Source organism: Pinus tabuliformis, chromosome 5_2, assembly GCF_031772625.1.
Source record: "Pinus tabuliformis cultivar Carrire ecotype Pingquan chromosome 5_2, CPIR1, whole genome shotgun sequence".
Lineage (NCBI taxonomy): Eukaryota > Viridiplantae > Streptophyta > Pinopsida > Pinales > Pinaceae > Pinus > Pinus tabuliformis.
In genome coordinates, this window is record NC_142306.1 from 338,519,134 (window position 1) to 338,533,553 (window position 14,420).

At 33.2% G+C, this 14,420-nt stretch overlaps 1 protein-coding gene across 1 annotated transcript; it reads left to right on the top strand.

Moving 5' to 3' along the window:
• Positions 1 to 7,771: 7,771 nt before the first annotated feature.
• Positions 7,772 to 8,575, top strand: LOC149158867 (mitochondrial carrier protein CoAc1-like). Its single transcript, XM_089433394.1, has 3 exons — positions 7,772 to 7,802; positions 7,931 to 8,080; positions 8,438 to 8,575. Exons 1-3 carry the CDS (start codon positions 7,797 to 7,799, stop codon positions 8,543 to 8,545), a joined length of 264 nt encoding a protein of 87 aa, XP_089289520.1. The 5' UTR covers positions 7,772 to 7,796; the 3' UTR covers positions 8,546 to 8,575.
• The last annotated feature ends 5,845 nt before the right edge of the window (positions 8,576 to 14,420 follow it).

Below are 14,420 nucleotides of genomic sequence, written 5' to 3' on the forward strand. Positions count from 1 at the left end.
TTGCCTTTCCTTTCCTATGGATCTTCTGTTCTTGTTCAAGTTTTACTTTTATATGTTCTTTTGACTTGCACTAAATATGTCTTACTATTCTATAACATAGCATAAATCTTGAAAAAGGAAATGAAACAATTGAAGAAATAGAATGGGTAAGCCAATTAGAAAGCGCAACCCAACCACTTGTTTTGCAAAGGTATGTCTATGAGAACTACACAAATATGCTAATTTGTATTTAGAATATTAATCTTTACTATATATGCATTCTATTTTTATTTTTACATATGTATGGTTATATGGTTTTAATGTTCTTGTTCACTTTTTACTTCTAATTTGCACTAAATATATGTTACTATTCTATAACATAACCTAAATCTTCAAAGACGAAAAGAAACAATTGAAGAAATAGAATGCATAACCCAATTAGAAAGGGCAAGCCAACCACTTGTTTTGCAAAGGTATGTCTATGACAACTATACAAATATGCTAATTTGTATTTAGAATAATAATGTTCACTAAGGTATGTCTATGACAACTATACAAATATGCCAATTTGTATTTAGAATATTAATGTTTACTATATATGCATTCTATCTTTACATATGTATGGTTCTATGGTTTTAATGTTCCTTGTTAACTGTTTACTTCTATATGCTCTTTCAAATTGAACTAAATATATATTGCTATTCTATAACATAGCATAAATCCTGAAAAAGGAAAACAAACAACTGAAGATATAGAGCGCATAACTCAATTAGAAAAGGCAAACCAACCACTTGCTTTGAAAAGGTATGTATGACAACTATACAAATATGCTATTTTCTATTTAAAATATTAATGTTTACTATATATATCTTCTCTTTTTACATATCTATATTTAAATGTATATATATCAGATTAATGTTTACTATATATATCTTCTCTTTTTACATATCTATATTTAAATGTATATAAATTAGAAAATCTTGGACGAGTGAAGAAAGCACTAGTAGTAAGTCCCCCCAAACAATGCAGCAAGAAGACATGTACAGGTTACATATCACAATTTCTTTATTGATTGCTTATCACAAAATACATGTGATAATATCCACATCATATTGAACCATGTGTTTGCCTGTGTTAGTCCAACTGAAACAATCGCAGCCAAACTTCATTCAACAAATGTACAAAATGATACATCAAAAAGGTATGCATATGAAACACAACACTCTAATCTATTTCTACTTATTCAGTCTTTAGGAGAAACATACTATTCTACAAATGTTTATAGCAATTTCTAACTAAGCAATTTTAATAGGCAAAAACAGATACTGCCAATTAAAGTATCAATTGAAGATCTCAATAGTCGTAAAATTGGGCAGCTATTTGTTGGAGACATAATGGTTGTCTATACTGCATTCCTTGATAAAGCAAACAAATCACGTCAAGTATTACGAGCTGATTTGACAGATGCTCAAGGAATGATGACTATAACGTTGAGTGTACCTGCACATTTGGTGGAGCGACATGAACACAAAATTTTGCAAGGCAACAACATCTCAATTACAAATTTCAGGATATTGCCTAAAACTGTTTATGATCGCGGTGACTGTGACAAAATAATATTGCTTAATGAATCAAGTATCATAGAAACTGTACCTGAAGTTTGCAAAGAATATTGCTTCATTCCCAATACAACCATTAGGCAATTTGCAAACAAAAAAGAAATGTACCCAATTGGCACAATCGTTGCCGCCGTTACACTTGCCAAACGAGTTGGATTGCATTACATACTTCATATCAAAGATGGAGATTCTGAAAACGACAATGAAACTGTATGTATTCAGATGTTACTTATTCCTAATTTTCAGTAGATAACATGCATCAATGCATACGAACAATGTATTTGCATATTACTTTTTGTATTTTTCAATACATAACAATTTCTGTTTTGCAGTTGCAACTCTTTGACACATATGAATAATTTTTCCTTTCAATGGAAAAACAATTGCAAAAAGGACACTTTCCGCTCATCCTTTTCAAAAATTTAACAAAAAAGGTAAACACAAAAGAAACAATATTCAGAGCATCGAAGTCAACGTTCATGACTGAACTTAACACAGATGCACTCAACAATCTCAGAAAACTAACTACATCTACCTATGCTGTAAGTATATCAATAATAATGTTTTTGCTGCCTTTGCATTTGCCATGTAATAATGTAAATTAACGCTTGAATGTTTTATAAACAGGTCGAAGGTATTCTGATCGCAACAAATCCATATTCAACTCCTTTCGAACATGTTTGTGCAATTTGTAACTCCCCAGTGAATTCATCCATAGCAATAGCCAATGCAACAATTTTATGTTCACAATGCAATGATAATTGCCCTTTCCTCTACAAGCATTGTATAAATGCTATAATAGAATCCATTACAAATAACTTTGTCCAGTGCATTATCAGGGAGCCCTTATTACATGACTTGCTTCCTGATTTAAAATCAATGTCATATGAAACATATTTGCAACAGAAAGCTACCACTGTTTACATCTTACGTGACTTCAAAATTCAGAGCAAGTTCACACTCAATGAAGATAGTGAGCTATTACATGTCAACTAACAAATGGAAGGTACATCAACATATGCCTTAACATGTTTTCTCTCAAATATGTCCTCTCTTCAATTTACAATGTTATCATTTTGTTCTAACTTACCATTTGTTATACAGATTACAAAATCCAGGAACATGGCAGCCTTCACATCCACAACATATGCAAAAGTAATATGAATATGTTTCTTCATATTATGCTCTTACTATAATACAAGTATTTGACTTGCAATTTTGACTGATTTACAAAGAATATGTAACGCAACAGTTGATGAAAAAAGGCTAGAAAGTCTTTATGCATCTGTGTTTGTACTGTTTCTGTTTCTGTTCTCTATCTCGAATGGAACGCATTCTGCATCATGCTTCAAGCTTGACAACCGGAGATTGTCTTGCCACCTTTTGCATTTATATTTTTGCCGCATCTTAAAAAGTACCATGTTTGGTTTAAATTATATCATTGAATACAACAAATGCAACATCAGATCAACAATAATTTTGTATCTACAGCTGCTGAATGCAAACACCAAAGATTCCATAGATTGATTAAACATGGCACTTATTATCTACTCAAGTTAAATGACAAATTGTATATTGAATCGGCTAGTCATTTCTGTTTCTTCCTATGTTATGGCTGAATGCTATGTTAGTTTTTGTTTCTTGCATAGTGTAGGTAACGATTCAGGAAAGAGGGCTAGAAAGTCTTTATACATGTCTGTTTGTACTGTTTCTGTTTCTGTCCTGTATTTGAGATCGAACGCATTCTGCAACATGCTTGAAGCTAGACTTTATAAATAGCACCAAACTATATGGACTTTAAAATGAATATATGTTGTTTGAAAATGGAATTATGGCATAATGCATTTGGTATTATTAGTCCTTCCCTGGGACTATATGCAATTGATCAATTGCTGACCGTTCGTTGACCGACATGATTTTTCATTATAATAGCATTATAACCTAAGTCAAACGAAAGGTTTGGGCTCGAAAGGTTTTGTTTTATTTTACCTATGTTTCTGTTTACTGTTACCTGTACAATTTGCTTAAATTTTTTCCATGTTCCTAAACACATCTGATTCAGAGTCAAACATAGAGTTATATTTTCGAAACGAATGCTACAGGGTAACTGCTTTGCATAAAATCTGGTAACACTACCAGGAAAGAATTTATCCCACAGACCATCTGAATATGCCATATATCTGGAGACTGCTGACATGATTTGCAGTTTACAATCTGAAGAATGGTCACATGGTTTCCAATCTACAAAGCACGAAGGACACAATGGCTGATATACATTTCTGGTAGCTTCCACTCATTCCATTGGTATTCTTGCTCGGACTCAATGCTGAATTTCAAACCAGTAAGTTTATCTCAACCCATTTCATTTTTTATATCATTTGAAGTCCACTTCACACACAGAGTAAATTTATCTCAACCCATTTCATTTTTTATATGATTTGAAGTCCACTTCACACAGAGTATCGTGTATGAAGAAACTACCTTTGGAGTTCTTCGGCAAGGGGACTTAAAGGTTTTTATGAAACCCATGCCTAGAATTTCTAGTCGGCTGTTTGCATTTTCTTGCACCATTTTGCCCCTTTGTTGTATACTAAGACAATGGCAATCTCATAATTGCCTACATCCTCAGCACTGTGGAATATTTTGAGGCAATGTTTGTATTAGATCTCGTTGAAAAGCAGGCACTCGAAGCCTTATTTCAGAAGTTTATGACTATGTAGCCTCATGGTTTTGATCTCTCCTTCTGCATTGTCATGTTTAGCTAGTTAGCATGAATGTGAAGTTTGATGACACATACAGTTCTGTAACCAGTAATAGGATTGCATGTGATAAAGTACCTTTGAACAGCTTGATCTTATTTTGAAATTTTGTTGTCTAATTAGCAGCACTGCTGCAGTGACTTCTGAAATGATGCACACAACAGCTGCCAATATTAGAATATTACCAAGAGAAGACCTTCCTCGGTGTGCTTTCAAAACTGATCAGTTGGTTCAGGTATATACAATACTCAGTTTCTAATAAATTGTTTTTGCAAATTAAAAGAGATCTCGTCAAGATTGGAAAGTTGGAACAAGCCATGTTAGAGATCTGTTTTACTCTTATACAACTTTAGTCAATCAAATACTCTTTTTAATGTTAAACAAGCTTTTGACACATTGTACATGATATAAGGATTGCACAAGAAGCTTTAGTTCACATAACTCCTTAAGATGTTTTGTCTCAAATATGTCCTCTCTTCAATTTACAATGTTATCATTTTATTCTAACTAACTATTTGTTATACAGATTACAAAATGCAGGAACATGCTGGCCTTCACGTCCAGAACAAATGCAAAAGTAATATGAATATGTTTCTTCATATTATGCTCTTACTGTAATACAAGTATTTGACTTGCAATTTTGACTCATTTACAAAGAACATGTAACGCAACAGTTGACGAAAAAAGGCTACAAAGTCTTTATGCATCTGTGTTTGTACTGTTTCTGTTTCTGTTCTGTATCTCAAATGGAACGCATTCTGCATCATGCTTCAACCTTGACAACCAGAGATTGTCTTGCCACCTTTTTTATTTATATTTTTGCTCCATCTTAAAAACTACCATGTTTGGTTTAAATTATATCATTGAATACAGCAAATGCAACATCAGATGAGCAATAATTTTGTATCTACAGCTGCTCAATGCAAACACCAAAGATTCCATAGATTGATTAAACATGTACTTATTATCCACTCAAGTTAAATGACAAATTGTATATTGAATCGCTTACTCATTTCTGTTTCTTCCTATGTTATGGCTGAATGCTATGTTAGTTTTTGTTTCTTGCATAGTGTAGGTAACGATTCAGGAAAGAGAGCTAGAAAGTCTTTATACATGTCTATTTGTACTGTTTGTGTTTCTGTCTTGTATTTGAGATCGAACGCATTCTGCAACATGCTTGAAGCTAGACTTTATAAATAGCACCAAACTATATGGACTTTAAAATGAATATATGTTGTTTGAAAATGGAATTATGGCATAATGCATTTGGTATTATTACTACCTCCCTGTGACTATATGGGATCGATCAATTGCTGGCCGTTGCTTGACGGACATGATTTTTCATTATAATAGCATTATAACCTAAGTCGAACAAAAGTTTTGCAATGGAAAGGTTTTGTTTTATTTTACGTAAGTTTCTGTTTACTGTTACCTCTACAATTTGCTTAAATTTTTTGCATGTTTCTAAATACATTTGATTCAAAGTCAAACGTAGAGTTATATTTTCAAAACGAATGCTACAAGGTAACTGCTTTGCATAAAATCTACTAACACTACCAGGAAAGAATTTATCCCAAAGACCATCTGAATATGCCATATATCTGAAGAGTGCTGACATGGTTTGCAATTTACAATCTGAAGAATGGTCACATGGTTTCCAATCTACAAAGGACGAAGGACACAATGGCCGATATACATTTTTGGTAGCTTCCACTCATTCCATTGGTATTCTTGCTCGCACTCAATGCTGGATTTCAAAGCAGTAAGTTTACCTCAACCCATTTCATTTTTTATATGATTTGAAGTGCACTTCACACACAGTGTCGTGTATGGAGAAGCTACCTTTGGAGTACTTCGGCAAGGGGACTTAAAGGTTTTTATGAAACCCGTGCCTAAAATTTCTAGTTGGTTGTTTGCATTTTCTTGCACCATTTTTCCCCTTTGTTGTATACTAAGACAATGCCAATCTCATAATTGCCTACATCCTCAGCACTGTGCAATATTTTCAGCCAATGTTTCTATTAGATCTCATTGAAAAGCACGCGCTGCAAGCCTTGTTCCAGAAGTTTATGACTTTGTAGCCTCACAGTTTTGATCTCTCCTTCTGCATTGTCATGTTTATCTAGTCAGTGTGAATCTGAAGTTTGATGGCAGATACATTTCTGTAACCAGTAATAGGATTGCATATGATAAAGTACCTTTCAGCAGCTTGATCTTATTTTGAAATTGTGTTGTCTAATTCGCAGGGGTGCTGCAGTGACTTCTGATATGAGGCACACAACAGCTGCCAATATTAGAATATTACAAAGAGAAGACCTTCCTCGGTGTGCTTTCGAAACTGATCAGTTGGTTCAGGTATATACAATACTCACTTTCTAATAAATTGTTTTTGCAAATCAAAAGAGATCTCGTCAACATTGCAAAGCTGCAACAAGCCATGTTAGGCATGTGTTTTAGTCTTATATAGCTTTAGTCAATCAAATACTCTTTTTAATCTTAAACAAGCTTTTGGCACATTGTACGTGATATAAGGGTTACACAACAAGCTTTAGTTCACATAACTTCAACACTGCCCGAAAATTTAAACCATGAAAAGTCCAGTTATTCCTTTCTCCAAACTATACAGTTAACCGAGCAGGCAGGAACCACATTGTGTTTTCACCGCAGACAATACAACAAATACAAAGGAAAAATCACAGAGACTGCAGAGCTAAACAACCAAGTAACAATAATAACCCAAAGGGCGCGAACAGGGTAAAACCCAAGCCGAGTAACTTTCCAAGATCTCGAGGAGGGACAGTTGTCCGCCGATAAGACCACCACAGTACATGACATAACCCAAGTTGATTGTAAATCAATCTGAATTTATTACCAAATCAATTGTATACTGTCCAATTCATAGGAGCGTTACAAATCCGCTTGGGAGTCGCGGGACCACGTGCCCTTCACCTCGAACGATGCGAAGCCCGCAATAAGACTCCAAAACCTTTCCACCCCCAAAAGGACTCCCATCTGTACCGCAGTAACATCAAACACTAAGCCAAAGCCTGCCATTCACCTCGAACAATGTGAAACCCGCAATAAGACCCCAAAACCTTTCCTACTTAGGTTATAATCGCTTGGTTCAATGTATCATGTTTCAATTTCAGAATTTTAGCAAATGACAGTTTCTGTCATTTTCAGAATTTTGTAGTGGATCAATTTTTCACAGGACCTGTTCTGTATATTTAAAACTGTTGCCACATACTGGCTCCTGTATACCTTATGACTTTTCTATTTTGAATATTCTTTTGCCCCAATGAAATAACATGGCAGCAATATCAGATTAGCGATAAATTTGGCTTCAATGCTAGAGCAAATAACAATGTGTTAAATGGCTAGTGATTGAAGCTCGATTGTTGATACCTCCACGTATCCTCTGGATGTTGTTAGACGACAAATGCAGGTTGAACATTTTATTTCCTTGGTAACTGGAGTCTTGGTTTACTGTATTCATAATTTTAAGTCAAAGATACAGGCTATTTAAGTCTTTGATACTAAAAATTGACCATTATGGTTTGAGTGGCACTACAGGTACAGACATTATCAGCTAACCAAAATAGTGCATCTTCTCTTCAACAAATGGAACCCAAGTTCAAAGGAACATTGGATGGTCTTGTTACCATTGTTCAAAGACAAGGCTGGAAGCAGATGTTTTCTGGGCTAAGTATTAATTACGTAAAGGTAAACTTTATAATCTCATTGCATAAAAGTAATTTATTGCTGCATGTATTTTAAATTTCAGCATCAGCCACACAATTATTGAGTTGCTTGACTCCTGTTTGATTCGCTAGCCAGCATTTCGTGATTCTCTGTTGTCAATGTGGCCTATTAATGTTATGCATATGCTATGGCATACAGTATAGCCAGATAATTTTTTGAAATAGAAGGATGCCCGAGCTGGCGTTTGAGCTTTTCATTGTTTATGGTGATGCCAATGGTTACATGACATTTTGGGTTTTTATTTTCTACAGAAGGGAATTAAATAGTTTAGCAAAACTGACATTTGATTAGTAATAATTGCCATTCTGGTCTCGGCAGGTTGTACCTTCAGTGGCAATTGGCTTTACTACATACGATGCAATGAAATCCCTGCTTGGAGTTCCATCTCGAGAAAGAGGGAGTTCCATCTCGAGAAAGAGCACATAGTGGAAAATATCGTTGAGAGAGACAATGCCGGGTATGGTTGCATTTTGTTGCCTCAAAAGGTTTATGCATATGTGATGGCTTATCTGATATACCTTGCTATGAAGACCCTTTATTTACTGATCATGTTTTCTTTGTATGGACAGATTTCTCATGCCAAAGTTAATCTTCTTGAAGTTAGACCAGGAACATCTGAAGCACTGGTTCAAATTTCAGGCACTCCACAGCAAACAAGTGCACCCATTTTGTATGCAGTTCTTGATTTCCCTCCGACATTTTCCAACATTTGCCAACAATTCCTCTACTGTCCCTCTGTTGCTACTTTTTTATTTTGATTTCTTAGAATAAAAGCAGATTCCTTGCTGCAATTAAATTTCTATTTAAGATAATTAAGCATAAATCTGTCTTCAAACACCAACCCCTGTAGTACTAACTATATGCTTTGTTTCAAAATTCAGTCAAATCGCGATATAAACAGTATTGGCAATTTCTCTGAGTTTGAGGATCCAATTCTTCGTCAAGGGAGTTCTGCCAGATTTGGAAGGTACACAAGATTTGCAAAACTTTGTCGATTGCTGCTATCATGGGGGTTTTGCTGATCACCATTTCTGTACTAATGTCCCTGGCATTGTATATCACCTTTGGCAGTGTCAGAGCAGCTGGTGAGCTTATCACAAATACTACAGTTGAAGTTGTAATATCTGAACGCACAGTTGCAGCCATTCTAGGACTTCAACTGAAATTTTTGAAACATGGAGACTTGGAATGAAGTGCTGTCATTACTGACAAAATGACATTGTACTGACAGAATGACAAAATGTTACAGCACAAAATTTGACATTGTACTGACACAATACTTCTTTATCCAGCCTATAAAGTGCCATTTCTTTGACTTGACATAAATGTATTTTGCAACAAAAATGACAGAACGATTTTGATAAACATGAACTACATTATATTTTGAATTTGGATTGTACTGCCACTGCTTATGCTCCAAAACCAATGTTCTCTGTCTAAAAAATATATATTTTTATATATATTCAATATATTATTACACAATGTATTGGCTTATCAGTTTAAATTATAAATTATATTTTTTAATTCGAATACTATGATATTGCAGAAAGCAAGAGTATAGAACACCAAAAGCTAATGAATTTTTTCTTGGAGATCATGATCAATTTACATTTCAACTCGTAAAGTTTAAATGTTTTTTTAATTTTAATTTGTTTATTTTAATTTTTAATTTATAAAATAAACTTATCAAAATTATTTTATTATTGTACTTAGATGCTATATTTACTAACCCAAAACTATAAAAAAGGCCAAAAGTCATGTCCTTTTGCATCACAACAAATTATTAATTAAATGCAACAAATTACTAATTAGAAATTAGATGCAGGGTTTATTTTCTTTGCTAATTAGTAATTGGACAAATTTAAAGTTCACACTAAAGTTATGATAAACAATATTTTTAAATAAATATATCTTTTGTTCTTTTGACCATGGAATAATTCCTCAATCATTGATATGTAATCTTTCAATCATGGGTTCAAGACTCCATAACTATAATTTTTAAATGCTTAAGTTCTTCTTTGACCTTCGAGAATGATCTATGTAAATATTGAACACTCTCCACCACGAATTTAATTAACAAATTTATATTCATAATAATGTTTATTTGGTCATTATCAATTTATGAATATTTCCATAATATTCAAATGTAAAAAAAGTAAGAAAATTCTATGTTTTGTGCACCATGGTTATTAAAATACATAACTTACTTTAACACCTTCCTATTATTTTAATATGTTTTGTGCACCATGGTTATTACAATACATAACTCACTTTAACACTTTCCAATTCTTCGTACATTATAATTCATTATTATGCATTTAAATATATTTTATACCTCGTGCTTATTAAAATACATAACTTACTTTAACACTCTCTAATTCTTCATACATTATAATGCATTATTATTACCTTTTATAGTTTTTTTCCCTCAAGTTTTCTATGATTCACTGTTAAATTTTATTATATTTTAATTATTAATCTAAGCGTTTTTTAAATCATGAAACATTGGAAAATTATATCTAAAACTAATCTTATTTTAAGAAATACAAACTCAACATTACAAGCATTTATCAGTTCAATGACATTTATGACAATTCTTACTTAACAAAGGCAAAGTTCATTATATTTCACTCTTCGCATAAAGTCAAAAAGTTCATACAACAATTGGCCATCCAATTCATTAAATCTTAATACAAGTAAGCATGCCTACAACACACTAGTAATGGAAACCAGCTCTCATGATAACGCAAATTAAATCTCATAACCGGGAGGGACTAGCGCCACAACAGTGGCTCCTTGTTATTATAGTAATAATTCAATATATTTGTGATTGTTATTATTATTATGATTATTTTATAGTATTGTTATAATAATATACTAATAATCATAATATATTATTATTATTATTATAAAATAATATAATAGTAATTATTATTATTATTAATATAATAGCTATTATATTATTATTATTATTATTATATTTTGTATATTATTATAATAATATAATGATATTATAATATTATAATTATTATTAATTATATTATTATTATAATAATATAATAATAAATATTTTTTATTATAATAATAATAATACAATATAATTGTTATTATTATTTTTATAATTTTATATTATTATATTTTTGTAATAATATAATGATAATCTAATATTATTATGAGTTATTATTATTATTAATTAATATTACTAATATTATTAGGAGTTTAGCTTATTATTACTATAATGTTAATATAATATTCATATAATAATATATATAAATAATGTGGTTGTTAATATTTATATAGTTATTAATAATCGTAAATAGTTGGTATTTAAAAAAAGACCCATAATAATTATTAATGTGGTTGATATAAGTCTATCGATCTATATCAACCACATTGGAAAATGTGGTTGTATATATGTTTCATATAAGTCTATCGGCGTTTATCAACCACATTGGTAAATGTGGTTGTGCTAGTTTAATTGGTAAATATGGTTGTGCTAGTTTAATTTCAACTACTATTCGTGCCCCTAGGTATGCAATTTTTTTATTTAATTAATGAATAAATAAAATAAAGAGAACACCAATTTATATAAATAAATACAAAAAGAAATTAACACGTGCAGTGCTGATCTCAATTGCATTCATTCCATGTATCTATGAAATCGTTTTTCCAACTGCTATTAAGAAATGTTCCTCAGCTCCCTGGTAGCCATATTTTCAAGACAACCTCGGCATGGTTCCCAGACAATCCTTTGTCTACCTGCTACTAGGCTTAGCCTCCTCTGTATGATTTTTTTAGCCTCATTGGTATGATTGTGTTGGTCCAGTGGACTTTTGCATTGTGTTCCTTTGGCTCCATAATGAAAATGTCCATGGTTGTCATGGTCGCATTCGTAGGCATGGCAGAGATGTTCGTTTGATTTAATCAAAGGCACAGATGTTGTGGGCTCTGTATTTGAAATCGTGGACAACTCTGCATTTGAAATTGGTCGACCTTAAGCCTCATGATTTTGGTATGTTTTACATACTTATTCAGAATATTATTCATTGTTTATGCACCATGATTTGGGAACCCTTGTGTAGTTCAGAAATTTGTTGCTATTTGTTTATTATCACAGTCTCACTAAATTTGATTAACTCCCTTCATAAGACACTAATTCTGTAGCTTCCAACCCTTTCCCAATGTGGTGATTTAGGAATTCAAAGAGAAGCCTGGTCATGGTTGCTATTTTTAGCTGCATATATATGACCTTTGTTTTATAAACTTGGGATTTGTATTTTTTGGTGAACATAGTAGGTCACTAGAGGCCAACCCATGAAACCTTACAAGCGGTTTCCTTACCTCCATAATGTCCTCCCAGCCATTTCGGCATCCAACCATCTTGGCATCCAGCAAGATTATTCTACCTAGCCCAGCCCTGGTCGGGTGATTTCTTTCTCACAGTTTGAGTGATTTCAACTAGCTTGGGTTATCTTATCCTAGCATCATTAAAATCTAGCTTAATCAGTAATTTGGATAATAGTACTAGATTAGGTTGCAGGATTTTCCAAAAGCTTCCAAAACTCCCATTTCGAAAACGATGAATCTTCCCATTTGCTAAATTCACAGTTCTAGACACCAAACCTAAAATTCAAAACATGGGTTCTATGCAATGCCTTGGTTTTTGAAATGGGTATGCCTAGGATTTCACTCTAAAGACTGGGGACTGGTATCTTTTGTGTGTATGATGTATTTAGTGAAAAGACTGGAGACTAGAATCTTTTGCAAGGCTTATTTTAAATATTTCGCAGAGAAAGTTTTAGCCTTGTCCATGATAAAGTTTCAGCCTGGTCCATGACTTTCTCTCGTAGAAAGGCAATAAGGGAAGCTTGATATAAATTAAGTACATCTCTTATCTCATCCTCTGTCCGACTAGGAGTGTAATAAAACTGCCCAATTTGGTCTTTGAAATGATTCAAAATGTCTGAAACAAAATGAAAAGCTATATAAGTTAAGTACATATATGATCTCATCCTCTATCTGACTAGGAGTGCAATCAAACTACCCAATTTGGTATTTGAAATGATTTAAATTGTCTAAAACACAATGAAAAGTTATAAGACCTTCGAGAGAGAAAATAATGAAATTGCCTATTTGAATTATACTGAGATTGAAATTTGGCTATTATGTTGATGGTTTATGAATAAAACATGGATATATACAGAGTTTACTAAGTCCACATATTGCCTTCATACGGTAGAAAGTACAATATATAAAGTATAAACATGCTAGGCATTATAAGTAAGGATTTTACTATATTTATCTGATTTACTTATGCAGATTAAGAGTTACTAATATTTACCTGATATTAAATATCAACCTATGATGCAGATTAAGAGTCGCTTGTTATACCAGTTGATTCAGTGGGGTTAGAGTTTGCAATTGTTGATTCATCCGCATTCCTTTTCAAATGTAAATACATAGAGTTTTTGATAGTTTTTGAAAGCATTCCTTTCAGGTCTAGTCCCTGCGCCATATTCTCATCACTTGGCTCCAAGTTCATCCCCAAATTTGTATGTGTATTCAAGTTCATCCCCAAATCAGTATGTGTATTCAATTGATTGAAATGAAGTTTATAAATCCATTAAAAGCATTGGCATAGAAAGCATCAATAGCAAAGACATAAGCAGTTGCAGGGATAGCGGGAGCAAATCCCTCATGCAAATCACAAGAGTAGTGAAGGTAGTGATGAGTGGACAAAGAAAAAGGTGAAGACAATGATTTACATGAGGGACAGCAGGAGCAAGTCCCTCATGCAAATCACACGAGTACTGAAGGCAGTGACGAGTGGACAAAGAAGAAGGTGAGCAGGTGTAAGAGTACATGCAAACTTAGCCTTTTGAAATACTTACTTGACATGTGGAATACTTACTTGACAACTCTACACGACTTTATCTTACCTTATGACTTTACCTTACCTTATGCATCATAGATATATAAGAGTTTGGGTTGGGCCATCACATCCCACTGCTCGAGCTTGCAAAGCGGCTTACTGTGTACCATGGCTTTTCTGTCATCTTCTTCACCGCGAAATGGATGGGAGCCTCTCCTCAACCAATCTTGCCGTCTTGCCGTCTTCGTCAGGGAGCAAGATCCGCTTCATAGAGCTCCATGATGTTCAGATCGAGGGGAATCATGCTGAGATGCCATTTCTTATACGCATACCCCTACTGTTGGAGAAGGCTAAAATATTAGTGGAAGATGCTCTCACATCCTTTAGTTTCCTGTCTGCGCTTTCATAATCGATTTTTTCGGTACACCC

Coding starts and splice junctions, on each gene's coding strand:
- LOC149158867 (XM_089433394.1), top strand. Junction 8,081..8,437: donor TAAGTATTAATTACGTAAAG/GTAAACTTTATA, acceptor TGGTCTCGGCAG/GTTGTACCTTCAGTGGCAAT.